The sequence below is a fragment of the Leptodactylus fuscus genome, chromosome 4, assembly GCF_031893055.1.
Source record: "Leptodactylus fuscus isolate aLepFus1 chromosome 4, aLepFus1.hap2, whole genome shotgun sequence".
Taxonomy (NCBI): domain Eukaryota; kingdom Metazoa; phylum Chordata; class Amphibia; order Anura; family Leptodactylidae; genus Leptodactylus; species Leptodactylus fuscus.
In genome coordinates this window covers 211,848,299-211,874,543 of record NC_134268.1, presented here as the reverse complement: position 1 = coordinate 211,874,543, position 26,245 = coordinate 211,848,299, and the positions used below count along the sequence as shown (strand labels likewise).

Sequence of the window (26,245 nt, the reverse complement as noted above, 5' to 3'; positions counted from 1 at the left end):
AGTATTCCTGTCAGCAGGAGACCACGTGGTGCTGTGTTTTCCTAACACTGCTGCAGTATATCCTAGTGATGGTTGCATGATAACATATCCAGGCTATGCAGAAAAAAAAAAAAAAAACCTACTATTCTATTACGCGTTAATAGAGCTTCCTCTGTACTCACTTTCGCCCCCTACTGTACAATGCACTTTCTATGAGGCAATCACATATCAGGGCTGTGCACAATGACAGAAGATAGATGGTTATCGGTGCAATGACATGTGCGCGCCTGGGCTATGACAGCTAAAACCCTAGAGCAGACTGATATATGATTCTTGATAGCCTGTCAGCAAAGTCTATGTATAACTGAACGTCAGAAACCAAAAAAATGCAAAAAAGCACAGCAGTTGTGTGTGTGTGTGTGTGTGTGTGTGTGTGTGTGTGTGTGTGTGGTGGGTGAGGAGGGGCAACTCAGCTTTGACCTGCAGACATGGGGTCGGTCAGGCTGCATTACCTGTCACTGATGACATCACCGGTGAGGCTCCCCTCCTCCGCCTTCCTCTCTCCATCTCCTTGCTCTTGCTCCTGGGCTTGCTCCTTGCTCTCCGGCTTCGGGGGATCTTCATCCTGGATCAATTTTTTTAAAGGTAAATATGAGAGGAGAGACAAGAATCCTGTCATTCCGGAGTCACTAGGCGGCCGCTCGTGTGCACCAACCCTAAAACTTTCATAATTTAACTTCCTGCAAAACTAAAAAGTCTAAGAGGAGCCAGAAGTCATCTCCTCCGAAAACAAGGTGTCATTAGCATGCGGTGACATTGCTGCAGACAACACTACGGTAACCATAGACCGAGGTGACCTGTCACATAAACAGACAGGCTCCGCCCCCTGCTATCTGAACGCTAGAGGTATAACTTGATACTCAAAGGAAAGATAAACAGTGTCCGGGGCGATGGAGGGAGCCGAGCCCTCAGGAGCCGAGCACCCAGGAGCCGAGCCCTCAGGAGCCGACCAGGACCGTACCTGCTGCTGTGTCTGAGAGCTGTTGTCCTGCGTCTTCCCCGGGACTCCGGCACACGCCTGTCTCATAGACTCCAGCTCCTGCAGCAGGATCTTCTCCCGCTCCGTGGCCTGGTTCTCAGTCATTGCCGTCGCGTCCTGAACATATTACACTCATTTCACTCGTCTGATAAATATTTGATATGCCCAAAGTTAAAAATATCCCTCCTTTCCCTTAATTGTTGAGCGGACAGATAGAGGGCAGGGAAGCGTGATCCATGCACAAGATGGTATTAAAGGGAAATTTAAAAGAAAAAAATTGGCAGAAATTAAAAGTTTTTAAATTGTGGGACGCAGATAGGAGTATAAGGGAATGTAAATCCCTCCTCTTCTGATAAAGGGCCCTCTGTTGCAGAGTTCTGGGTTCGGACCCTGACAGCGTGGAAGTGATGACATCATGACCATGGTACATGTAGTCGCTCAGATCCATAGTGGTCATGTGATGTTCATGCACACGTAAAATGAAGAAGTCAGCAAATGGCTCAGCAAGCAAGGTGAATAGCCAGAATTCCCAGGATCGGGTGGACACCTCAAACTTAGAAGGGGATTAAGTTTCTTTCATTTATATTCCAATCTGTTCCTCTGCAAATTTTCAAAAATTTTGGAAAAACCTCTTTAAAAGGGCTCATCCTAAAACATGAACACCCCAAGAAAAGGCTCCGCTACATATATGGGCACACTTCCATTCACTTCTATGGGACTGTACTAGGCTAGGTCTGCCAGTCTCATAATGAATGGAGTGGGGGTTACTCATGGAACTAGGGACCCCTGTTCTTGTAGGGGGTCCTGTGGATGGGATCATTGTGATGGTGTTCTAGATGGATTTATATCAGGACTGTGTGCAGTACTATCCATATGTATCACACTATGTAATACCGTACTGTATACAGGGTCATCATCTCCAAAAAAGAAATCCTGAGAGGGAGAGGAGAGTGTATAGGCTGCCAGGGTAAATCACTATCCAGCGGTGCTAGGGGGTGATGCACACCAGCACATACATCTTGTAGGCGCTCATTATATTCCTTATCAGTTTCCATTATAGTGCAGTCTGCAAACACACCAAAACCTCAAGAAACCTGCATTATAGGGTTGTATGACATGGTATTATTATAAGACCGTATTATCTGGTTAGATAGTTGTAAGTCCAGGTTTTATCGCATAGTTGTATTACATGGATGAATTAAATGGCTGTATTTCATGGTTGTATTATATGGCTGTATTACATGGCCGTATTAAATGGCTATATTAACCCTATAAGGCCATATTACCTGGTAAGATAGATGCATTATATGGCTGTATGGCATGGTTGTATTAGCTAGCAGTAATAGATGCTCCATGGCTGTATACTATACTGGTATTATAAGACTTTATTAACTGGCAGTATTAGATGGCTTTACTACATGATTGTTTTATCTGGCGTATTACATAGTAGTATTAGGTGGCTGTATTATATGGCAGGATTTATTTCATGGAAGTATTAGATGGCTGTATTATATGACTATTACATGGTAGTATTATATGGCTTCATTACATGGTAGTATTAGATGGTTGCCCTTTGATTGACTTGGTATAAAATAATATTACATTACCCATGGAGAAGTAACATGCAGCTCCCTCCACCAGTAACAGAGGATCACTGGGGTTATAGAAGCCAGTAAGGAAATGCAGAAAGGGATAGAATATGGCTCAGCCCCTTTAACTGCGGGGTACTTTGAACTTTCAACGCCAGTTTAGCTATTTTTTAGTATTCACTGGTTTAACGGTTTCGTCCTTTTTTTTTTTTTTTTTTTTAAATAAGATTTTGGCGTTTTCCTGGACAATCCAGGATTTGATCTTACAATTTTTCGGCTCATAGTTTGCCAAAAATATAAAAGAAAAAAAAAAGTTTACATTTTATCTTTTGGGTAATTAGAGAGTAATTGTAGAAATGATAAAGCTGACTTGTCACCTACGTTTAACTGATATATTATATGTCTATTTTAGGGTGAGTACTAGTTACGACAATGTCTGGTGGTGGTGGTGGTGGTGGTGGGGGGTCTTTCTTGCCTTTTCCCTTGCGATCTCAGACTTGTTGTGCATGCGGAGGACAGGAGTAATAACATTTGGGTGTTTCCTTACCTCTGCCAGCTGAGCCCTGACCCTGTGCAGCTCTAACAGGAGCTGTTCCTGGTCGTACATCTGCCTCTCCAGCTGTGCCGCGTGTGCCAGTCTCAGGGCCTCTGTCGCCTGCTGGTATTCCTGTTCCTGCCTCACCAGTTCTTGTCTCATGTCCTCCACCTTTTCCTCATACATTTGCCTATACTTGGTGCCTTCGGCTCCCATAGCCACCATCTGGTTGTAGTCCTGAAAATAGTAAGAAAATGCAGTTAACCGATTTGACTGTTTTTGAACAAAAACAAAAATACCTTTTTCATCATACTGTGCTTTCATGATTAATTCTCTACCGCAGTCACCCTCAGAGCTGCAACGGATGGATTATGGACAGAATCACTCTCCTTCTCCCTCTGGTGAAGGGGTGGACTGTGGACAGAATCAGTCTCCTTCCCCTTCTAGTGAAGGGGTGGTCTGAGGACAGAATCAGTCTCTTTCCCCTTATGGTGAAGGGGTAGACTGTGGACAGAATCAGTCTCCTTCCCCTTCCGGTGAAGGGGTGGACTGTGGACAGAATCAGTCTCCTTCTCCTTCTGGTGAAGGGGTAAACTGTGGACAGAATCAGTCTCCTTCCCCTCCTGGTGAAGGGGTGGCCTGTGGACAGAATCAGTCTCCTTCTTCCTCTGGTGAAGGGGTGGCCTGTGGACAGAATCAGTCTCCTTCTTCCTCTGGTGAAGGGGAGGAGTGTGGACAGAATCAGTCTCATGCGCACACTACTGTACACTGTAAACACTAGGTGGCACCACAGTTTAGCTATAAATCATGGTATAAATCATAGCCCTTCACTTTTTTCAACCGCCCAGGCATGGGAATGATTGTACACTTTTATCACCTATGAAGATTTAATGGTGGGCAACCCCTTTAAGACTTTCTGGTACGATAACTTTTCATGAAGAAGGAGGTGACAACATAAACCATCCTGAAACAATAGGATTAATGGCGTGCTGAGTGAGACGCAACTGAGAGTCCTGCAGCCACTAACACTGTATAAACAGCCTGTCGTGATCACAGTGACTATGATACAGGACGTTCCGTTTCGAGACGTCACGACCGATCATATCAGCACCAGGATGATGACCTTATTAGCCCCAAATCCTATTAATATTATAAATGTGAAAGTTTGTGGGTTTGTGAGTTTTGGATGTTCGGATGTTTGTTCCTCAATCACGCAAAACCCGCTCCACCGATTTGGCTGAAATTTTCCACAAACATAGTTAATACACCCGATTGTGCAATAGGCTACTTTTCGTCACAATAGCGCACATACATTTGTGCCAGGACCCCCACAAAACCCAAACTCACACCACCATCTCTGCAATCTCACACACTTTGGACCATAGCAAGCCCCAAAATTCCTATTGCCCTCTACAGCCTCGCCCCTAACCCCACACAATCACATATACATATACTTTACCACTTTGCCCCTCACCTTAACGATACTCCAGGAGGTGCTCTTTAACGCTCCGGAGCAGCCATATTTGCTGACCCCCACCGCTCTGACAATCCGCGACACCGCCCACCCATGTCAATACCCCTAGGAGGTCTAATACATGCAAAAAAAAAAGTTTAAAAAAAGTAAAAAAAAAAATATAAATTTTTTTTAAAAAGGATTAAAAATTCAGATCACCCCCCTTTCCCTAGAACACATATAACAGTAGTTAAATACCGTGAAACACATACATGTTAGGTATCCCCACATCCGAAATTGCCCGCTCTACAAAGCTATACAAATATTTTTCCTGTTCGGTAAACGCCGTAGCGGGAAAAATGGTCAAAAGTGCCAAACCGCCATTTTTTCACTGTTTTGATTCTGATAAAAATTTGAATAAAAAGTGATCAAAGCAATAACATTTCCCGAAAATGGTAGAACAACAAAGTACACCCAACCCCGCAAAAAAAGACGCCCTATACATCCCCGTACACGCAAGTATAAAAAAGTTACGGCTGTCGGACTATGGCGACTTTTCAAAAAAAAATTTTTTTAACACCGTTTTGGATTTTTTTTAAGGGGTCAAAATGTAAATAAAACCATATAAATTTGGTATCGCCGGAATCGTAACGAAGCACAGAATACAGGGGACATGTCATTTTGGTTGCACAGTGAACACTGTAAAACCAAAGCCCGTAAGAAAATCGCAGAAATGCATTTTTTCTTCAAATCCACCCCATTCTGAATTTTTTCCCTGCTTCCCAGTACATTATATAGAATAATTAATGGTGGCATCATGAAGAAAAATTTGTCCCAGGAAAAATTAAGACCTCATATAACTCTGGGAGCGGAGACATAAAAAAGTTATGGGGTTTAGAAGGAGGGGAGTCAAAAACGAAAATCAAAAAATGCCATCGGCGGGAAAGGGTTAACTTCAAATACTTCTGTCCCAAAGTCACGATGTAAAGTTTCTCACGACACCGTATACAGTATATAGCGGCTCAAATACAAAGTAACTTCAACACAAAAGTCTCACATATTCTCTGAATTATAGCAAAAACAAGATACAAAGTTACATTTCATATCCTATACCTTATACACAGTACGAAAACCTTACCCGCGCCTGTATATACCCACTGCTACAATCACCGCAGACGAAGTCGCGGGTACCAGCTAGTACTACTATAATGGTTTGTTTTCCATCATATACTGTAACAGAGCCAATGATAGACATAGAACGACAGATGGAATGACAGAAAGATAGAATGATAGAGAGACATAAACTTTCTGCAGATGGCGCTAAGACATATGCAAACAATATAGGAAGTTAAAACTGCATTACTGCCATAGTCACCGCGTATAGGTGAGGTTCTTGGCGGAATATTTGATCAAATTATTAGAGTCCATCTGCCCTGATAAGGCAACCTTGTTCATATGAGACCCTACACTACACTGACAGGAGGGCAAGAAGAATATAGATAGATAGATAGATAGATAGATAGAGTGTTGGCCAAAAGTATTGGCCCCCTGCAATTCTGTCAGATAATCCTCGTGTTCTTCCAGATAATGATTACAAGCACAAACTCTTTGGTAATATCTTCATTTATTTTGCTTGCAATGAAAAAACACAAAAGAGAATGAAAAAAAAAGTCAAATCATTGATCATTTTACACAAAACTTCAAAACTGGTCCGGACAGAAGTATTGGCGCCCTCAGCCTAATACTTGGTAGCACAACCTTTAGACACAATAACTGCGCACAACCGCTTCCGGTAACCAGCAATGAGTTTCTTACAAGGCTCTGCTGGAATCTTAGACCCTTCTTCTTTGGCAAACTGCTCCAGGTCCCCCCTGAGATGTGAAGGGGGCCTTCTCCAAACTGCCACCAAGAGATCTCTCCTCCCCCACAGGTGTTCTATGGGATTCAGGGCTGGACTCATTGCTGCCACTTTACAAGTCTCCAGGGCTTTCTCTCACCACCATTTTCTAGTGCTGACCTGAAGTGTGTTTTGGGTCCTTGTCCTGCTGGAAGAGCCCTGACCTCTGAGGGAGACCCCGCTTTCTCACACTGGGCCCTACATGATGCTGCACAATGTGTTGGTCGTCTTCAGACTTCATAATGCCATGCACACGGTCAAGCAGTCCAGTGCTAGAGGCAGCAAAGCCACCCCAAACCATCAGGGACCCTCCGCCATGTCTGACTGTAGGGGGCGTCTTCTTCTCTTTGAAGGCCTCTTTTTTTCCTGTAAACTCTATGTTGAGGCCTTTTCCTACTTTTGTCTCATCTGACCAGAGAACATTCTTCCAGAACGGTTTTGGCTTTCTCAGGTAAGTTTTGGCAAACTCCAGCCTGGCTTATGTCTCTGGGTAAGAAGTGGGGTCTTCCTGGGTCTCCTACCATACAGTCCCTTCTCATTCAGACGCTGACACTGGATAGTACGGGGTGACACTGTTGTACCCTTGGACTGCAGCAGGGCAGCTTGCACTTGTTTGGATGTTAGTCGAGGTTCTTTATCCGCCATCCGCACAATCTTGCGGTGAAATCTCTCGTCAATGTTTCTTTTGCGTCCACATCTAGGGAGGTTAGCCACAGTGCCATGGGCTTTAAACTTCTTGATGACACTGCGCACGGTAGACACAGGAACATTCAGGTCTTTGGAGATGGACTTGTATCCTTAAGATTGCTCATGCTTCCTCACAATTTTGCTTCTCAAGTCCTCAGACCTCAGTGTGGTCACACAAGGACACAGGACAGAGGTGGAGTCAACTTTAATCCATTTCAACTGGCTGCAAGTGTGATTTAGTTATTGCCACCACCTGTTAGGTGCCTCAGGTAAGTAACAGGTGCTGTTAATTACACAAATTAGAGAAGCATCACATGATTTTTAAAACAGTGCCAATACTTTTGTTCACCCCCTTTTTTATGTTTGCTGTGGAATTATATCCAATTTGGCTTTTTGACAATTCTTTTTGTGGTTTTCCATTGAAGACAAATTAAATGCAGATAATAATACCAAAGAATTTGTGATTGCAATCATTTTCTGGAAGAACTTGAGTATTATCTGACAGAATTGCAGGGGTGCCAATACTTTTGGCCAACACTGTAGATATGAGATAGATAGATAGATAGATAGATAGATAGATCTTTCTACATGAAAGTATTACAATGGATTTACCTTCTAGGCACTGTCTAATCTTGGCCATCTTGCTAATATCTGACAATCCACACACAATAAGATAATAAGAGCTTAGTACAAGGATCTACTTCTATATCTTACTAAGACATGAGATACTTACAGCGACTTAGCACGTAGCGACCGCTCTCCTCCCTGCCGGACCTTTCCTCTCTGACTACTCCTGACTAGGTGCTCAAATATTTGACTTTCTTTAACCGGCCGGGCAGTTTCCATCACAACTCTGTCATTTTTCTCCCAGCATCATGTGACTGCTATGGACCAGTTGTTGTCAGGGAACGCCTAGTGTTGGGGCTATGACATCATGTCAAAATGTGCTGTAAACTTTCTATAAGCCTGTATATTGTTCACTCCATTCTCTGAGAGAGCCAAAGATAAAGGAAGGGGTGCCACTGGCTGCAGCAGGAACTTCCCCCCCTTCTGACAGCAGAAGGACAAACAGGTTATTAAAGGGATTTACCAACCCCAAAATATAATTAGTGGCGGGCAGGGAAGTGGCAGCTCCGTGGTCCTCGGCTCCAGCACTAATAATGAGGTCCGTCGCCCACTATATTACGCCTGCCGCAACCAAACACTGGCCTCAGCGGTCTCGTGCAGTAGTCAGGTACGTCTCTGTAGCAATGACGTACCCAACTGTATTTCTTGCCCACTTTTACCTTTTATTTCCAGGCTGAGTCTTCCTTTAACAGTAAATACCGAAATGTTCTTCCATTATATTTATTTTTTATCAAGTGACTTTTTTTCCCTAAAATTCGCACACATGGAGGTTCTTACCTCTTCTTTGAGGACCACGGTCTTCTCTTTAGAAAGTGGATCGGCCGCGTGTCTTTCGTTGTTCTCTTCCGAGGTCCGATCTTCATTTTGCTGGGCCGTATCCGAGGTCTGTGCATCAGCTAAGTCCCCAATGTCAGTGACCAATGACCGCTCCAACAACTTCACATCTTGAGGTTTTGGACTATCCGGGTCAGTCTCCTCTGGAGGGGTCTCACCTTGTCCGCCCGAAGATTCCCTTTTATCTCCATTTTCCATGGACGCCAGTCGTGCAAGCTCGGATTGCTGGGCAAATGCGATGGTCATCTCAACAATAACCTAAATAAAATAAATTTCTGCAGGTTACACCACTGCACTAATACATGTTTAACGCCCCACCGCATAAATCATGGACGAACCCACTGACATCAGCTGACCTAATAAGTATTCGGGGTCCACCGTGCCCTACCTGGATGGCAAGTGGCTGGACATCCACATAAGCGGTCATTGCCTTACTTCCATCTTCCCATTGAAGAAACATACAAACTGAGTGTGCATGTGTATGGGGAGCATCAGGAGGAATAGCTATTGGGTGGCAACTAATTCAATTTTGCAGAGCTGAAGGATCCCTTTAATCCTCTCTTGGTGCCATTTATGAAGGCCACAAAAACTGTTCAGCTGCTGTTTATGGGGTTTGCATGTGTTTTTTTGGGGGAATCATCACAATACCAGAATTTTGACTTTGATCTAGATACCAAGTCGGTACCACAATTCTCCACAACAAAACGAAACTTGGGTTTATAGGGATCATAATGCGCATCTTTATTCCTATCAGTATGTCTTTGTAGAATGGGAAGAAATCCACGCAAACACGGGGAGAACATACAAGCTCCTTGCAGATGTTGTTCCTGGTGAGATTCGAACCCAGGACTCCAGCACTGCAAGGCTACAGTGCTAACCACAGAGCCACTGTGTTGCCCCACAATTGTGCCATTCTGATACCCAATATAATTTTGTGTTGGAAATACTATTGTCGCTTTTAGTCTGAGAAAATCCTTCCATTTAGGGTCGCCATCTTTCATACCAAAAGGTCCTGGGTGCGAGACCTGGGACAGAGGTAATAATAATTTAAACAAATACAAATAAAAAGAGCAAAATAAAAAATAATTAAAAAATAAATAAATCATCATTATTATTATTATGTTATTATTATTATATTTATTATTATTAATATTAGTATTAGTATTATTGTTAATATTATTAATAATAATATTTTTTTTATTTTGCTCCTTTTATCTGTATTTTATTTATTATTATATTATTTTTTATGTATTATTATTATTGTTATTATTATTAATAATAATAACAATAATAATGATAATACATAAAAAATATAATAAATAAAATACAGATAAAAGGAGCAAAATAAAAAAATATTATTATTAATAATATTAACAATAATAATAATAATAATAATAATACTAATATTAATAATAAATATAATAATGATACTAATAATAAATATAATAATAATAACAACAACAACAACAACAACAACAACAACAACAACAACAACAACAATAATAATAATAATAAATATAATAATAATACTAATAATAAATATTATAATAATAATAATAATAATAATAATAATAATAATAATAATAAGTGAGGATTCTGCTTTGTAGGAGTCTTAACACCTTAATAGGGCGGGACCTGCAGCATTGAAATACAGTAATACATGGTTTTCAATCATTCACCCCTTAAGGGAGCCTTCACACAGAGTAAACACGCGTGTATTTTTGCAAAATACACATGTAAAAATAAGACTCCCATGGACTTCAATGATATTTTTTACACGTGTAAAAATACGCCTGTAAAATGTCATTGAAGTCAATGGGAGTCTTATTTTTACACGTGTATTTTGCAAAAATACACGCGTGTTTACTCCGTGTGAAGGCACCCTAAATGTACCAGAAGGGCATTGTGTAACCCTTGTGGGTGCGGAGGTTCGGTAAACTGCGCCCTTTGCCAGTTGCTAAATCTTCCATGATGTCTTGGAAGATTGCTGTAAGTCTCCAAGGCCTTGGGGTCCATTACTTACACTAATATCTGCGCCCATTCTCCCATTTTTAACCCGGGCACTGCACGCTCCCCTCCATTTTAGCGGACGGGTTACGATTCTACAACTTTTAACATTTTTTTTATAATGTGAAGTTTTATGAAGAATATCTCCAACCAGTGTGAAGCAAACACAAGAAAAGTGACATTCCTCGGCCTGCTGAGGCTATTTTAGGCAACGGTGTCACTTTCCATAAGATTTTACACAAAAGTGAAACGTGTGTCGTGTAGTTAGAGAAAGGTTAGAAACTTAACCCTCGCTCCGCTTATACTCGAGTATAAGTCGACTTTTTCTGCACAGTTGTTATGCTGAAAAAGCCCCCCTCGGCTTATACTCGAGTCAATAAGTTTTCCCGTTTTTTTGCGGTAAAATTAGGGGCCTCGGCTTATATTCGGGTCGGCTTATACTCGCGTATATACGGTATCATCACCAGCACAGTGGTGAAGGGTAAATGATCTGACGGAACAAGTTGGCGTAATCTCTGCAAACAGTAAAGGGACTGGTGCAGGACATATGAGGTGACGCCCCTAATGAGGTCTTCCCAACACTTAGGATCCACAGGATAGGGGATAAGTGTCTGATCACTGGGGGTCAGACTGCAGGGACACCCAGTGATCACAAAAACGAGGTCTTACATGTTGTCTTGAATGCCCCCCATTTACTACTATGGGACTGCAAGTAGCACCATAAAAGTGAATGGAGCAGTGGTCATACATGGAGAACTTAGGGGAAGTTGTATCCTTATGTTGATCAGTTGGGGTCCTGGCTGTCAGACCCTTATAAATCAGACATGTTCTTCCTATCCTATGGAGTGCAATTAACCCCTTTAAGCCATCAGTATCTGATCAATAGGTGTGCAACACGCGAACCTCACCTTCACTGTGTACATAAGGATGGAGTAATGCCGAAATCCCATCACATTATGTGATCGGCAGAAAACCTTGTACTAGTCAGTGAAGCGGCAAGTCCTTACTCATTATGTGTTATGCCATATTAGATAGCTGAGCCGGGAAACTCAATCCTCAGTGAGAGCTGCTCCTGAGACAATGAAACCAGATCCGGGTGGCAAATAAAGGGCTGTAGAAAGTGCTCGGTTCTACCTGAATGGACTGTGACCTTGTGTGGCAAAGGCAATGAAGGACGGCGGAGCAGATGGGAAAGCCGACTGAAGCGCAACGTAATAGCTATAGGCTCGGGTAATGATGTTATTCATTATGGTAAATCTCTTCTAGACAGAATCTTTTATAGGCCCCGTTCACTCTACAGGCAGGAATGCTTCTTTACAAGGGTGAAGAAGGGTGAACGCTTCTTAAAGGCGATGGAAACACTTGTAAAACATGATTTGTACTGTATACTTTATGTTATTGGTGACCTTCAGTTAAACGTTGCGTATGTTTCAGGCTGAAATCTTCCTTCACTTGTTTTCAGACCTGATGTGCACTTTCTAAACTGCTCCTACAATAAGCTTTTGCTTATGTGTCCCCTCAGTAATAGAGAGTAAAGGTGATGTCTGTGTGTCCAGGACTATGCCGGCGTCATTAGCGCTCACGTATTAGCAGAGCTTCGTTCCTGGACATCCTTCTCCCTCATGCTAACAGACACTGATGCTGAGGAGTGTAGGTTTCTCCCTACCTTCCCCTGCAGCCTCACCTGGGTGCTCTCTTCTCTCTACATTTATACAAAGCCTATGTAATTGACCCTCCTCCTTCTGGAAATGTTTTTGGGGTGCTTTTCTCCAGATCTACAATCTGTGTGATCTGCCCTTCCTGATAACTAGGATGCTTGTGACTTTTGTGTCAGTCAAGATGCCCCAAAGTGTCTTTAATCCTGAATAAAGAAACCCACAACCGTATACAGCGTCCAGTCATATTAACGTGACCACCGCCTACTTTTGACGTCAACATTAACAAATCGCAGAAGGCACGTGTCATCAGCCATCTGGGTGCACTCATCATTGTGGAAAGCCCGATGGATCAACTCAAGTATGCATCTATCCTTGCTGACCATGTTCACTCCTACATGCGAATTGTGTCTATTGTGGTCTGATCTTAGACTCCGCCTCCTCACAGACGACCAGCGTTGATTGGCCGAATGCTGTACACTGGCCAATCAACGCTGGTCTATTCATTCCTATGACAAAAAAGTAAGCTCCCTCGTAACAGCAAGCTGCCAGCACTCCCGACTAGCAAGGATGAGCCTGCTGTAGAACCAGCGTTGATTTGCCACAGGCTCGTCTTTGCTAGCCGGGAGAGCTGGAAGCTTGCGGTTATGAAGGAACTTACTTTTTATCAGCGCAACTGAAAGCGCTGTGCAGTTAAAGCGCACGGACCCCATAGACTATAATGGGGTCCGTGCGCTTTAACTGCACAGCGCTCCTCCTAAACACTCTCCTCCTGCTACTCGTGAACTTGGTGACTCTCCTTTAGTCAAATAGTGGTTTCCCTTGAAATGAGCATTTTTTCCCATAGACTATAATGGGATTCGATATTCAATCGAGTAGTCGAATATTGAGGCTCTACTCGAAACCAATATCGAATCTCGAATATTTCACTGTTCGCTCATCTCTACTGCTATCCACTGAGCCACTGTGTTGCCGCCTATAGGTCCCATTTTCTACAAAACCAGCCTTACTATAAGAGACCAAGCATGTAGTCAAAAAGACTGCGCTTACCCGAGCAACCTCCTCCTCAATCTTCTCATGGAACCGTTCCTCCACCAGCTGATTTAAATCCTCCGGATCCTTCTCCTCCGGGATGGGATACAATGGCGGCTGCGGGAAGCTGCCATTGAGGATTTCTTGCTTGGCTTTTGTCAGGTGGATGATCTCCTGTTTCAGAGCGGCGCTCTCTTTGTTGTGCTCCTCCGTCAGTTTGGCTCTGAGCTGATCCAGTTCCGCTTCATGCTGTTTCTTTACAGCATTTACTTCTTCTACGTACTTGGCATAAAGCGCCTGTCTCAGCGTCTGCAACTGCTGATAAATTGGACCGAAGGACTGACGCAGAGAATGATCCCCCATCTGTGCTGCGTCATCAATCTGTTGGGTAAATAGCAAAGGAAAGTGCGCTTATAATCACGTTTCAAGCGAATATCCCCCCGTCCTAAGACAGTCTTAAGATTCAATTCTTCTTATATTTCTACAGCTCTATATACTGACAGAGCAAGTTCCACGCATAGACACGCAATTAAACAACAGAATACTATGAGCCCACTGCCACCACTAGGTGGAGCTCACTGCTTGTACACATGCTATGGAGTCGGATGGGAGCTGTATAAATATACACTCACCGGCCACTTTATTATTTACACCTGTCCAACTGCTCGTTAACACTTAATTTCTAATCAGCCAATCACATGGCGACAACTCAGTGCATTTAGGCATGTAGACATGGTCAAGACAATCTCCTGCAGTTCAAACCAAGCATCAGTATGGGGAAGAAAGGTGATTTGAGTGCCTTTGAACGTGGCATGGTTGTTGGTGCCAGAAGGGCTGGTCTGAGTATTTCAGAAACTGCTGATCTACTGGGATTTTCACGCACAACCATCTCTAGGGTTTACAGAGAATGGTCCGAAAAAGAAAAAACATCCAGTGAGCGGCGGAAATGCGTTGTTGATGCCAGAGGTCAGAGGAGAATGGCCAGACTGGTTCGAGCTGATAGAAAGGCAACAGTGACTCAAATAGCCACCCGTTACAACCAAGGTAGCCAGAAGAGCATCTCTGAACGCCGCACAGTACGTCCAACTTTGAGGCAGATGGGCTACAGCAGCAGAAGACCACACCGGGTGCCACTCCTTTCAGCTAAGAACAGGAAACTGAGGCTACAATTTGCACAAGCTCATCGAAATTGGACAATTGAAGATTGGAAAAACGTTGCCTGGTCTGATGAGTCTCGATTTCTGCTGCGACATTCGGATGGTAGGGTCAGAATTTGGCGTCAACAACATGAAAGCATGGATCCATCCTGCCTTGTATCGGTAACGGTTCAGGCTGGTGGTGGTGGTGTCATGGTGTGGGGAATATTTTCTTGGCACTCTTTGGGCCCCTTGGTACCAATTGAGCATCGTTGCAACGCCAAAGCCTACCTGAGTATTGTTGCTGACCATGTCCATCCCTTTATGACCACAATGTACCCAACATCTGATGGCTACTTTCAGCAGGATAATGCAATGCCATGTCATAAAGCTGGAATCATCTCAGACTGGTTTCTTGAACATGACAATGAGTTCACTGTACTCCAATGGCCTCCACAGTCACCAGATCTCAATCCAATAGAGGAGCATCTTTGGGATGTGGTGGAACGGGAGATTCGCATCATGGATGTGCAGCCGACAAATCTGCGGCAACTGTGTGATGCCATCATGTCAATATGGACCAAAATCTCTGAGGAATGCTTCCAGCACCTTGTTGTATCTATGCCACGAGGAATTGAGGCAGTTCTGAAGGCAAAAGGGGGTCCAACCCGTTACTAGCATGGTGTACCTAATAAAGTGGCCGGTGAGTGTACATGGAGCTCCCTCTAGTGGTGACTGCTTATATCATGAGAAATTCCGCATTGAATCACCCTAAGGGTCAGGCACATAAGGGTTGTGAAAGATGTGTGGCCAATGTGCTATCTGACGGTGGGATCCAGCCCGGAGGCTTATGCAAAATCTGTAATGGGGTCCTACCTACCTTGTGCCATTTAGGACAGCTGTATATTGTGTCAGAGGGACCTTCGTGACCACCTCAGGGACTGGTACCTCTGTACCCCCTCAGCCCATCCCCAGGGCACTGTAGGGTCACCATTCCTGGGCACTTCTTGACCCATAGTTTCAATGAGCTGGCCTCCAGTAACCTACTACGGGTTCCTAGTACATTCGATGCTCACATCGTACCGACATGTAAATTAACACTTCGCACAATGGGGTTCTTTATCCCTCCATAATGGTCTGGTGACCGATTGACAGGAACAGATATTAACCTAACTTTAATAGGGCACACAAAATAAGAATGGGGCCAACTAGAATATAATATATATAAGAAACTTGTAATGTCTTGGAGGTACCGCCCCCCTTGTGGAGACCATAAGCTAGGCAATGCACCCTGGGAAATGGATATGCTAATGATATCCAATCCAGTAGGAAGAAAGCGCTCTCTAGCGCCACCTATTGGCACTGGCTATCTTCTAATGTTATGGATTATTATATTAAACAACTGACTGTGCATCTCTGTAAGGAGCTGGATGGGGGTAGAAAGGCTGCAGGGTGAGCGACGGGCCTGGTACTGTGTGAACGTGGCGGTAATGATCCTGACAGACAGGGCTGTGAAGAGGAACGGACATGACAAACCCTAAGGACGCAGCATGTGTCGACTCTTATCTCCTAAAGATTTCATCCAGAATTACAAAACTAATCTAAACCATCAGCAAAATGCAAAAGAAACACAATATGAGATGTACTGTAGTGTAATAAGAGAAATGGTACAAGTTAAAAGAAAAGTAGAAAAAGATCTAAACTACAGAATAAATACAGAAGAGGACGGATTCTGCGCATATATTTGTCTGCAACCTCTAAATCTATAAAGGGGTTTACCAAGACCGCAGTGTATCCCCTCGGAATCTGGAATAGGTAACAATCTGGAACCTATAAGATAAGGTTAGAGGAATACTCTGCGCAAGACGAAAAAACTGTGTTTTGGATTTTGCAAGTTCTGGGGGCGGGGTTAATATGTCTATCAGTCACATGGTACAGTAGCAGCTCAGACCCATTTAAGAGAATGGGGCTGAGCTGCAATACCAAGAACAGCCCCTATGCTATGTGTGGCGCTGTGCTTGGTATTTCGTAAATAGGATGCAGCCTCATCACTAACAAATCTGTTGGGGACCCGGGGGTCCCCCACCGACATGTTCCTGGCCTATAGTAAGGATAGGTCATCAGTTATCAAGCCTGGAAAAGACCTTGAAAGGAATGATACTATATAAAGGATGACACTGACACAGGACCACTTACCGCTAGCGACTAATACTTATAGCGTCCCCTGCAGACCCCTCCGGTCCCAGTGATATCACAGCATGTTCATTACCAGTGTAGTATAATCTTCCTGTATACACTGCAGGTTGTGTTACCAGGGAAGTGGACGCAGATGGAGTTACGCAAACAAAGACTGATATCAAACACGCCGATGTTTACCTTTAACACGCCGCTAGATGGAGCAATCACACTCTGGAATATGGCCGCCTCCTCTGACCCCAGCTCCACCGCCGCAGTCTCAGATTTACACAGTTCTCTGTGAACAAAACACAATCATTGTGAAAGTGACAGCAAGGAAACAGTTAACATATATATAATGCCAGCAACCAACACTACCAAGGTCTTAACATGGAAGACGCAAGCGGAAAAAGAAGAGCTGGAGAGTGCTCGCACATGGGATCTATTCTCTATCGATCATGGCTTGCGGTCAGTGAATAGAAACAGCCATAATATTCAGGGAAGAAAAAGCTACGCTGTTCATCTCCTATTCACATAGGGTTATATGAGAGAGGAGAGAAGCTGAACTCTGTGATATATATGTCTATATGATAGGGGAGAGAAGCTGAGCTCTGTGATATATAGGGTTATATGATAGAGGAGAGAAGCTGAGCTCTGATATATAGGGTTATAGGATAGAGGAGAGAAGCTGAGCTGTGTGATATATAGGGTTATATGATAGAGGAGAGAAGCTAAGCTCTGTGATATATAGGGTTATATGATAGCGAGAAGCTGAGCTCTGTGATATATAGGGTTATATGATGGAGGAGAGAAGCTGAGCTCTGTGATATATAGGGTTATATGATGGCGAGAAGCTGAGCTCTGTGATATATTGAGTTATATGATAGAGGAGAGAAGCTGAGCTCTGTGATATATAGGGTTATAGGATAGAGGGAGAGAAGCTGAGCTCTGTGATATATAGGGTTATAGGATAGAGGAGAGAAGCTGAGCTCTGTGATATATAGGGTTATAGGATAGAGGAGAGAAGCTGAGCTCTGTGATATATAGGGTTATAGGATAGAGGAGAGAAGCTGAGTTCTGCGGTATATAAGTTTATATAACACTGGATATAACCATAAATGCAGGAACTTTCTATGGTCAGAAACCCAGTCATGGATACTCTGTTATAAAAACAGCGCCACTTGATCCCCAGGTTGTGTCTGGTATTGCAGCTCAGCCACAATCACTACAATTTAACAATCTGAACCTATTAGGTCTTGCTGATGACCAATTAAAGGAGCTCTATTGTAACGTCCTCTGTAGGCACGGACTACATCTAGGGTATAGTTACCGCCTCAGTGATTTAGCATACAGAAGGGCGATGTAACTTACTATTGAGCGATGTGCCCTCAGTTGAGAAGACTACATCAATAGAGCTCAATACCCAGCTCGCCCTCGCCCCTGTGCTTCCCACTAATGAGGGATGAGTCCCGTCACCTTACCTAGACTCCAGAGATCCCGCTGTGACATCTTGGAGCTGCTCCTGGAGATGGATTATCTCTGTAGAGAATCTGTCTTCATTCTCCTTCAGCTGTTGTTGGAAATACGATCGCAGGTGCCCGATTTCTTGCGTGTGCTTGTCTTCTAGCTGAGCTCTTTGCTGACTGAACTCAATTTTAAGTTTCTCCACTTCTTCTGATGAAGATACCGGGGAAATGAAAACTTCCTGGACACCTAAGAAAGCCAATTAAGGATAAGATTTACTATTGGGTGTAGAGATGAGCGAGTAGTATTCGATCGAATACCTTCCAGTCATAGGTTTCTGTGTAAGCGGCCATTTTCTTGTGGCCTGGGCATGCGCAGTCGGCTCTGCCCGAGGCCTAGAAGATTGAAACCCAGGACGGAAGACGACGCAGGGAGAGGGCATTCCAGAAGAAGATGGAGGAGGCACTGGAGAGTTCTCTCGCAGCATTGTGGACGCCCCCAGTGCTGCGAGAGAACTCATTTGCATATCAAAGAAAATCAGGATTTTTACCGAACAGCGACGCAGAGAAGACATTTAAAGGTAGGAGAAGAATAGCCTTTCTTAAGGCTATTCCAACGTGTGAGTCAGAAAAAAAGGGTGTCCAATGATAGCATCCCTTTAATTACAAATAAGGAACAATTATTTTAAGGACACGCCCTCTTTTTAAAGCCACGCTCCAAAGGGAGGTCCAATGGCAAGTAATTGCCCATTTGCCCCTATTATCATTTGACCTTTTAATCAAATATATCGGCATGGTGGTTACTGTAGGACTGAACACGTCCCACCCGGACTGCTATTATTATACTAAGGGGCCTCTTCAGCCCCCAGACTATAATGAGCGGAAGCCTAGGAGAGGTAAGTAAGCAGATTCACTCACTTCCCCTGAGTTCAGGCACGGGTCCCCATGTCCTCTTCGGCCTCCTCAATGATTAGGTCATGAGACGTAGTGATATTGGGTCTATGTTTATCACACTACCATGTGACTGGTGTGGTGACAGTCCTATACTCTGCAGGCTGTGTTGCCCTGTATGATCTGGATCGCCTTTATATCATAATCAGCAATAAATTATTCGCTACAATAGCTATTCTGTGGGGTCGGAGCCGACAGGTAAGCCATTACTATACCTGTGACTTATTACGCGTTGAGCACCCATAAACCTTGTTGGTTCACCAGTAGTCTATCCATCACCAGCACATTCTGCGAACAACCCGCAGGACCTGCCGTTTTAGAGATGCTTCGATCCATTTACCGAGATCCTTATGCCTAGACCTAAACCCGGCCTCGACTCCGACTCCACAGCCACGTACTGCAGTAGACAATGATTAAAGGGATCCTATTAGTAAAACAAAATTTTTTTTCTCAATAACACATAGGAATAGCCTTAAGAAAGGCTATTCTTCTCCCACCTTTAGATGTCATCTCCACGCCGCCGTTCGGTATAAATCCCGATTTTCTTCGGTATGCAAAATTAGTTATCTTGCAGCACTGGGGACGGGCCCTAGCACTCAAACAGCACTGGGGGCGGTCCTCAATGCTGCGAGAGAACTCTCCAGCGACCCCTCCATCTTCTTTTGGAACGGCCTCTCTGCACGTCTTCTTCCAGTGCTGGGGGTCAAACTTCTACGCATGCGCATTCGGCTCTGCCATTGAGCCTCGGGCAGAGCCGACTGCACATGTGCGTTGCCATTTTATAGTGGCTGCTTACCCCCACTTACTGTGTAAACAAGAAAATTGCCGCTTACACCAGGCGGGCATGCGCAGTTGTCTCTGCCCGAGGCCTAGAAGTTTGAAGTCACCGCTGGAAGATGACGCAGGGAGAGGATGTTCCTGAAGAAGATGGAGGCGGCGCTGGAGAGTTCTCTCGCAGCATTAGGGACGCCCCCAGTGCTGTTTCAACACTAAGGCCCGCCCCCAGTGCTGCGAGAGAACTTATTTACATATCAAAGAAAACCAGGATTTCTACCGAACGGCGGCGCAGAGAAGACATCTAAAGGTAGGAGAAGAATAGCCTTTAAGACTATTCCTATGTCTTATCGAAAAAAAAAATGTTGTTTTAATGATAGAGTCCCTTTAAACGATTAGACGGCACAATCGCTCAATCCCTGGCCGCTGTATTACCGCACACTCTTCTATATCCCATTGCTGACCAGTATCATTATAATGACATAATGTTATTATCACTTCACCCGTCTCTGATTTATAATATCTGATGGGGGTGTATGTGTGGCGTATACAAACCACCATCAGACTAGTAGTATCCAGCAAAGTATAAGACAGAATAGAACTCAATAAAGCAAAGTATACATCCAGAGAACACGCCACGAAATGGGAACAACATAAAAATATTTCACCCCTTCCGTAAGTCTGGTATTGCTTTCTGTGTTGTGTGGTTACCTGTCTGGCTCGGTGCTGAATTTTGGAAATGAATGACAATCGGAGTCACCACAGCGAGTTCAGTCTCCTCTTTAGTAGCCTGAAGATCTCTCTATAAAACGAATGAATAGTGACGAATGAATGAGTATCTATGAGACGGTATAACAGCGCTTATCAGGAGAGCTGCACACGATGAGAAGAACAAGGACCCAGCCAATAACTCAATGTATATTTGAATATCAATTTCCTCCTTAGTAAACACGCACAGGATACAATGTGACCGGCTGTACAGAGATCGCCAGATTGGTTTGCATATAAATGTTTATCGTGACGCAAATGATATAAATGACAAAGAGCCAAAGAGGTGAGTGGGACAGTGGCTACGATTAATGCCAAATGTGGTTGTATAAAGGCTATAGACACCGTTATTTTATTGCTTGTTTGTTTCCTAAATGTAAAATTAAGCAACTTTCTATAAAGTTATTATTTACAAAAAAAAAAAAAAAAAAAAAATCCTTCCATTTTGCTGCTGTAGAGTCTGTGCAACCCCTTCACATAGATGGCTGTGCTGTTAATATAAAAGGCACAGCATACGGACTGGCTCTGCCTTCCTCCTCCCTTCTATCAGGGTCAGAGATAGCAGAAAGAGGAGGATCACAGTGTAAAGAAGGAGGAAGGCAGCCAAGTCTTCAGGAGGAGCAGATCACACAGGCTGTACTGTACCATATTGCAGATAGAGGGGGGGGGAGAGGATATACAAGGCAGTCCGCGGAGAAGGGGTAAATCACAGGCTGCGTATGAATGAGGAGTGGAAAGGAGGGATGGAGGGGATTGCACACTCCTCGGCATCAGTATCTGTCAGCACAAGGGAGAAAAGATTCCTCATGTGCTGTACAAAACAGACAAAAATGAGCAATGCTGATACATAAGGGCCTGTAAAGGAGGACGGATGCTGGACATACAGACCTCACATACTGGATATATTAGTGGGAATGGTCACTACCATAGAAAAGGCTGAAACTAGTCTGACATGCTCAGGATAGGACAGGCACATGGCCTATAGACTGTCAGTATAAAAAATGGGATTCTTACCTTCCCCATATAACTGGAGAGATCCCTCATCTGCTTATATTCTTTCAAAAACCTCTCCAGGAGTGATTTCAGGTTTGCATGTAGTGCTGTGGAGGCAAATAATACAGAAGAGACAAAACCTGTTACATTGTAGTAGGGTGCAAAGTCAATACTATGTATGAGATCCCCAATGTAAGGTGATCAGTCACTGACTAACATGAAGCTCACCCATGTCCGCAGCTGGATAGGTACTAGTAATGTGAGAGAAGCTGAGCTGTGTAATATATAGGGTTATAGGATAGAGGAGAGAAGCTGAGCTCTGTGATATATAGGGTTATAGGATAGAGGAGAGAAGCTGAGCTCTGTGATATATAGGGGTATATGATAGAGGAGAGAAGCTGAGCTCTGTGATATATAGGGTTATATGATACAGGAGAGAAGCTGAGCTCTGTGGTATATAGGTTATATGATAGAGGAGAGAAGCTGAGCTGTGTGATATATAGGGTTATATGATAGAGGAGAGAAGCTGAGCTCTGTGATATATAGGGTTATAGGATAGAGGAGAGAAGCTGAGCTCTGTGATATATAGGGTTATATGATACAGGAGAGAAGCTGAGCTCTGTGATATATAGGTTATATGATAGAGGAGAGAAGCTGAGCTGTGTGATATATAGGGTTATATGATAGAGGAGAGAAGCTGAGCTCTGTGATATACTGGTTTATATGATAGAGGGAGAGAAGCTGAGCTCTGTGATATATAGGGTTATATGATAGAGGAGAGAAGCTGAGCTCTGTGATATATAGGATTATATGATGGAGGAGAGAAGCTGAGCTGTGTGATATATAGGGTTATATGATGGAGGAGAGAAGCTGAGCACTGTGATATATAGGGTTATATGATACAGGAGAGAAGCTGAGCTCTGTGATATATAGTGTTATATGATAGAGGAGAGAAGCTGAGCTCTGTGATATATAGGGTTATATGATAGAGGAGAGAAGCTGAGCTCTGTGATATATAGGGTTATAGGATAGAGGAGAGAAGCTGAGCTCTGTGATATATAGGGTTATAGGATAGAGGAGAGAAGCTGAGCTCTGTGATATATAAGGTTATAGGATAGAGGAGAGAAGCTGAGCTCTGTGATACATAGGGTTATATGAGTGAGAACAAATGGATATGCATGAGTGGGGACATCACTGTACATATTAGATGGTTATATAACCTATATGAATTACTTTGCACTGCTGCTCGGTGTCTTTCTAGTGCTCCGGAGTTGTTTAAGATTTCTGCCTCCTGGGATGTATCCTCATCAGTCAGCTTCTCACCAAGCATCTGGAAATAATAGAGAATTTTTCTTAATTTGGTAATAAAAGGAAGCACATACTGCTGTATAGCAATGTTTTTTACATAGGAGATAATGCGGTCTTAGGGGACGATCTGCATCAGCCATTCTATTGCCATTTAGATCCACTGCTATCATTGGGTGAACAACAGACTCTGAAGTCTGGTTATGTGAACTTATTCTAAGTGCCGCGTATACTCGAGTATAAGCCTATCTGAATATAAGCCAAGGCCACTAATTTTACCACAAAAAACTGGGAAAACTTATTGACTCGGGGATAAGCCTGGGGGAGGGGGGGATGCAGCAGCTACTGGAAAATTTCAAAAATTAAAATAGATACCAATAGAATTATATTAACTGATCACCGATCTTTACATTAAAAATGAATTGATAGGGTTACAAATGCAGACACATATAGGACAGGTATAGGACACATATAGGACCTGCTCCATAAGTTGCAGCTCAATTTGCTTCAATTTGGCCCAGACACACGGCCGCAAAAGCAACACCATCTATGTGTACGGGCCCATTGAAATGTAATAGTCCATAATTTTATCCACCATTGCAGATAAAAAGTCTGGTCATGTGTATCACAGCTTAGTAACTCCATGTGCCTCATAGTAATAGCAGTTAACCCCATCATGTCCCTCACATTAACCCCCTGTGTGCCTCACATAAGAGTTACTGATATGTGAGAGATATGGAGGTAATAATTATTACATTAAACATTATTAAGGCACATTATTATTACCTCCATATGTCTCGCATATTAGTAACCCTTATATGGGGCACACAGGGGTTAATGGGAGGAACATGATGGGGTTAACTAATATTAATGAGAGGCACATGGAGTTACTGAAACTAAATTAATAACCCCAAATGTCTGACATTAATAGGAATTGTAACCCCAGTATGTACCTGTGTGTTTTACTTTCACTTTACTGCATGAGCTCTCAATGCAGACACAGGAGCAGGGACCTGCCGCCTCCCGGGTTTTCATCTCTCTTGCTAGTGAAGGGGGGAGTGTCCTATATCATTACTATAGCAACCACTGAAGGACACTCCCCCTTTACTTAATTTATGCAGGTCCTTGCAGTCCTATGCGGAGTTGGACCTTGACTCGAGTATATACAGTAGTTATATCCTTGTACATAGGAGTAGTATTATAGTAGTTATATTCTTGTACATAGGAGTAGTATTATAGTAGTTATATTCTTGTACATAGGAGTAGTATTATAGTAGTTATATTCTTGTACATATGAGCAGTATTATAGTAGTTATATTCTTGTACATAGGAGGTAGTATTATAGTAGTTATATTCTTGTACATAGGAGCAGTATTATAGTAGTTATATCCTTGTACATAGGAGCAGTATTATAGTAGTTATATTCTTGTACATAGGAGTAGTATTATAGTAGTTATATTCTTGTACATAGGAGTAGTATTATAGTAGTTATATTCTTGTACATAGGAGCAGTATTATAGTAGTTATATTCTTGTACATAGGAGTAGTATTATAGTAGTTATATTCTTGTACATAGGAGCAGTATTATAGTAGTTATATTCTTGTACATAGGAGGTAGTATTATAGTAGTTATATTCTTGTACATAGGAGCAGTATTATAGTAGTTATATCCTTGTACATAGGAGCAGTATTATAGTAGTTATATTCTTGTACATAGTAGTAGTATTATAGTAGTTATATTCTTGTACATAGGAGTAGTATTATAGTAGTTATATTCTTGTACATAGGAGTAGTATTATAGTAGTTATATTCTTGTACATAGGAGTAGTATTATAGTAGTTATATTCTTGTACATAGGAGGTAGTATTATAGTAGTTATATTCTTGTACATAGGAGCAGTATTATAGTAGTTATATTCTTGTACATAGGAGCAGTATTATAGTAGTTATATTCTTGTACATAGGAGCAGTATTATAGTAGTTATATTCTTGTACATAGGAGCAGTATTATAGTAGTTATATTCTTGTACATAGGAGCAGTATTATAGTAGTTATATTCTTGTACATAGGAGCAGTATTATAGTAGTTATATCCTTGTACATAGGAGTAGTATTATAGTAGTTATATCCTTGAACATAGGAGCAGTATTATAGTAGTTATATTTTTGTACATAGGAGCAGTATTATAGTAGTTATATTCTTGTACATAGGAGGTAGTATTATAGTAGTTATATTCTTGTACATAGGAGCAGTATTATAGTAGTTATATCCTTGTACATAGGAGCAGTATTATAGTAGTTATATTCTTGTACATAGGAGTAGTATTATAGTAGTTATATTCTTGTACATAGGGGCAGTATTATAGTAGTTATTCTTGCACATAGGAGGTAGTATTATAGTAGTTATATCCTTGTACATAGGAGCAGTTTTGTATTAGTTATATTCTTGTACATAGGAGTAGTATTATAGTAGTTATATCCTTGTACATAGGAGCAGTATTATAGTAGTTATATTCTTGTACATAGGAGCAGTATTATAGTAGTTATATTCTTGTACATAGGAGTAGTATTATAGTAGTTATATTCTTGTACATAGGAGCAGTATTATAGTAGTTATATTCTTGTACATAGGAGCAGTATTAAAGTAGTTATATTCTTGTACATAGGAGGTAGTATTATAGTAGTTATATTCTTGTACATAGGAGGTAGTATTATAGTAGTTATATTCTAGTACATAGGAGTAGTATTATAGTAGTTATATTCTTGTACATAGGAGGTAGTATTATAGTAGTTATATTCTTGTACATAGGAGCAGTATTATAGTAGTTATATTCTTGTACATAGGAGCAGTATTATAGTAGTTATATCCTTGTACATAGGAGTAGTATTATAGTAGTTATATCCTTGTACATAGGAGCAGTATTATAGTAGTTATATTCTTGTACATAGGAGCAGTATTATAGTAGTTATATTCTTGTACATAGGAGTAGTATTATAGTAGTTATATTCTTGTACATAGGAGCAGTATTATAGTAGTTATATTCTTGTACATAGGAGCAGTATTATAGTAGTTATATTCTTGTACATAGGAGGTAGTATTATAGTAGTTATATTCTTGTACATAGGAGCAGTATTATAGTAGTTATATCCTTGTACATAGGAGCAGTATTATAGTAGTTATATTCTTGTACATAGGAGTAGTATTATAGTAGTTATATTCTTGTACATAGGGGCAGTATTATAGTAGTTATTCTTGCACATAGGAGGTAGTATTATAGTAGTTATATTCTTGTACATAGGAGCAGTATTATAGTAGTTATATTCTTGTACATAGGAGCAGTATTATAGT

At 42.2% G+C, this 26,245-nt stretch overlaps 1 protein-coding gene across 1 annotated transcript in view; it reads right to left on the bottom strand.

Annotated features, from left to right (window-relative positions):
• Positions 1-26,245, bottom strand: part of AKAP9 (A-kinase anchoring protein 9) — a 161,431-nt gene that overhangs the window by 76,554 nt on the left and 58,632 nt on the right. The window contains exons 11-20 of the mRNA XM_075271761.1: positions 22,828-22,924; positions 21,616-21,701; positions 20,545-20,635; positions 18,127-18,358; positions 16,847-16,943; positions 13,353-13,715; positions 8,584-8,898; positions 3,155-3,379; positions 1,001-1,135; positions 492-604 (exon numbers count right to left, since the gene is read on the bottom strand). Of these exons, the coding sequence (XP_075127862.1) occupies positions 492-604; positions 1,001-1,135; positions 3,155-3,379; positions 8,584-8,898; positions 13,353-13,715; positions 16,847-16,943; positions 18,127-18,358; positions 20,545-20,635; positions 21,616-21,701; positions 22,828-22,924 (1,754 nt within the window). The remainder of the gene's footprint in view (positions 1-491; positions 605-1,000; positions 1,136-3,154; positions 3,380-8,583; positions 8,899-13,352; positions 13,716-16,846; positions 16,944-18,126; positions 18,359-20,544; positions 20,636-21,615; positions 21,702-22,827; positions 22,925-26,245) is intronic.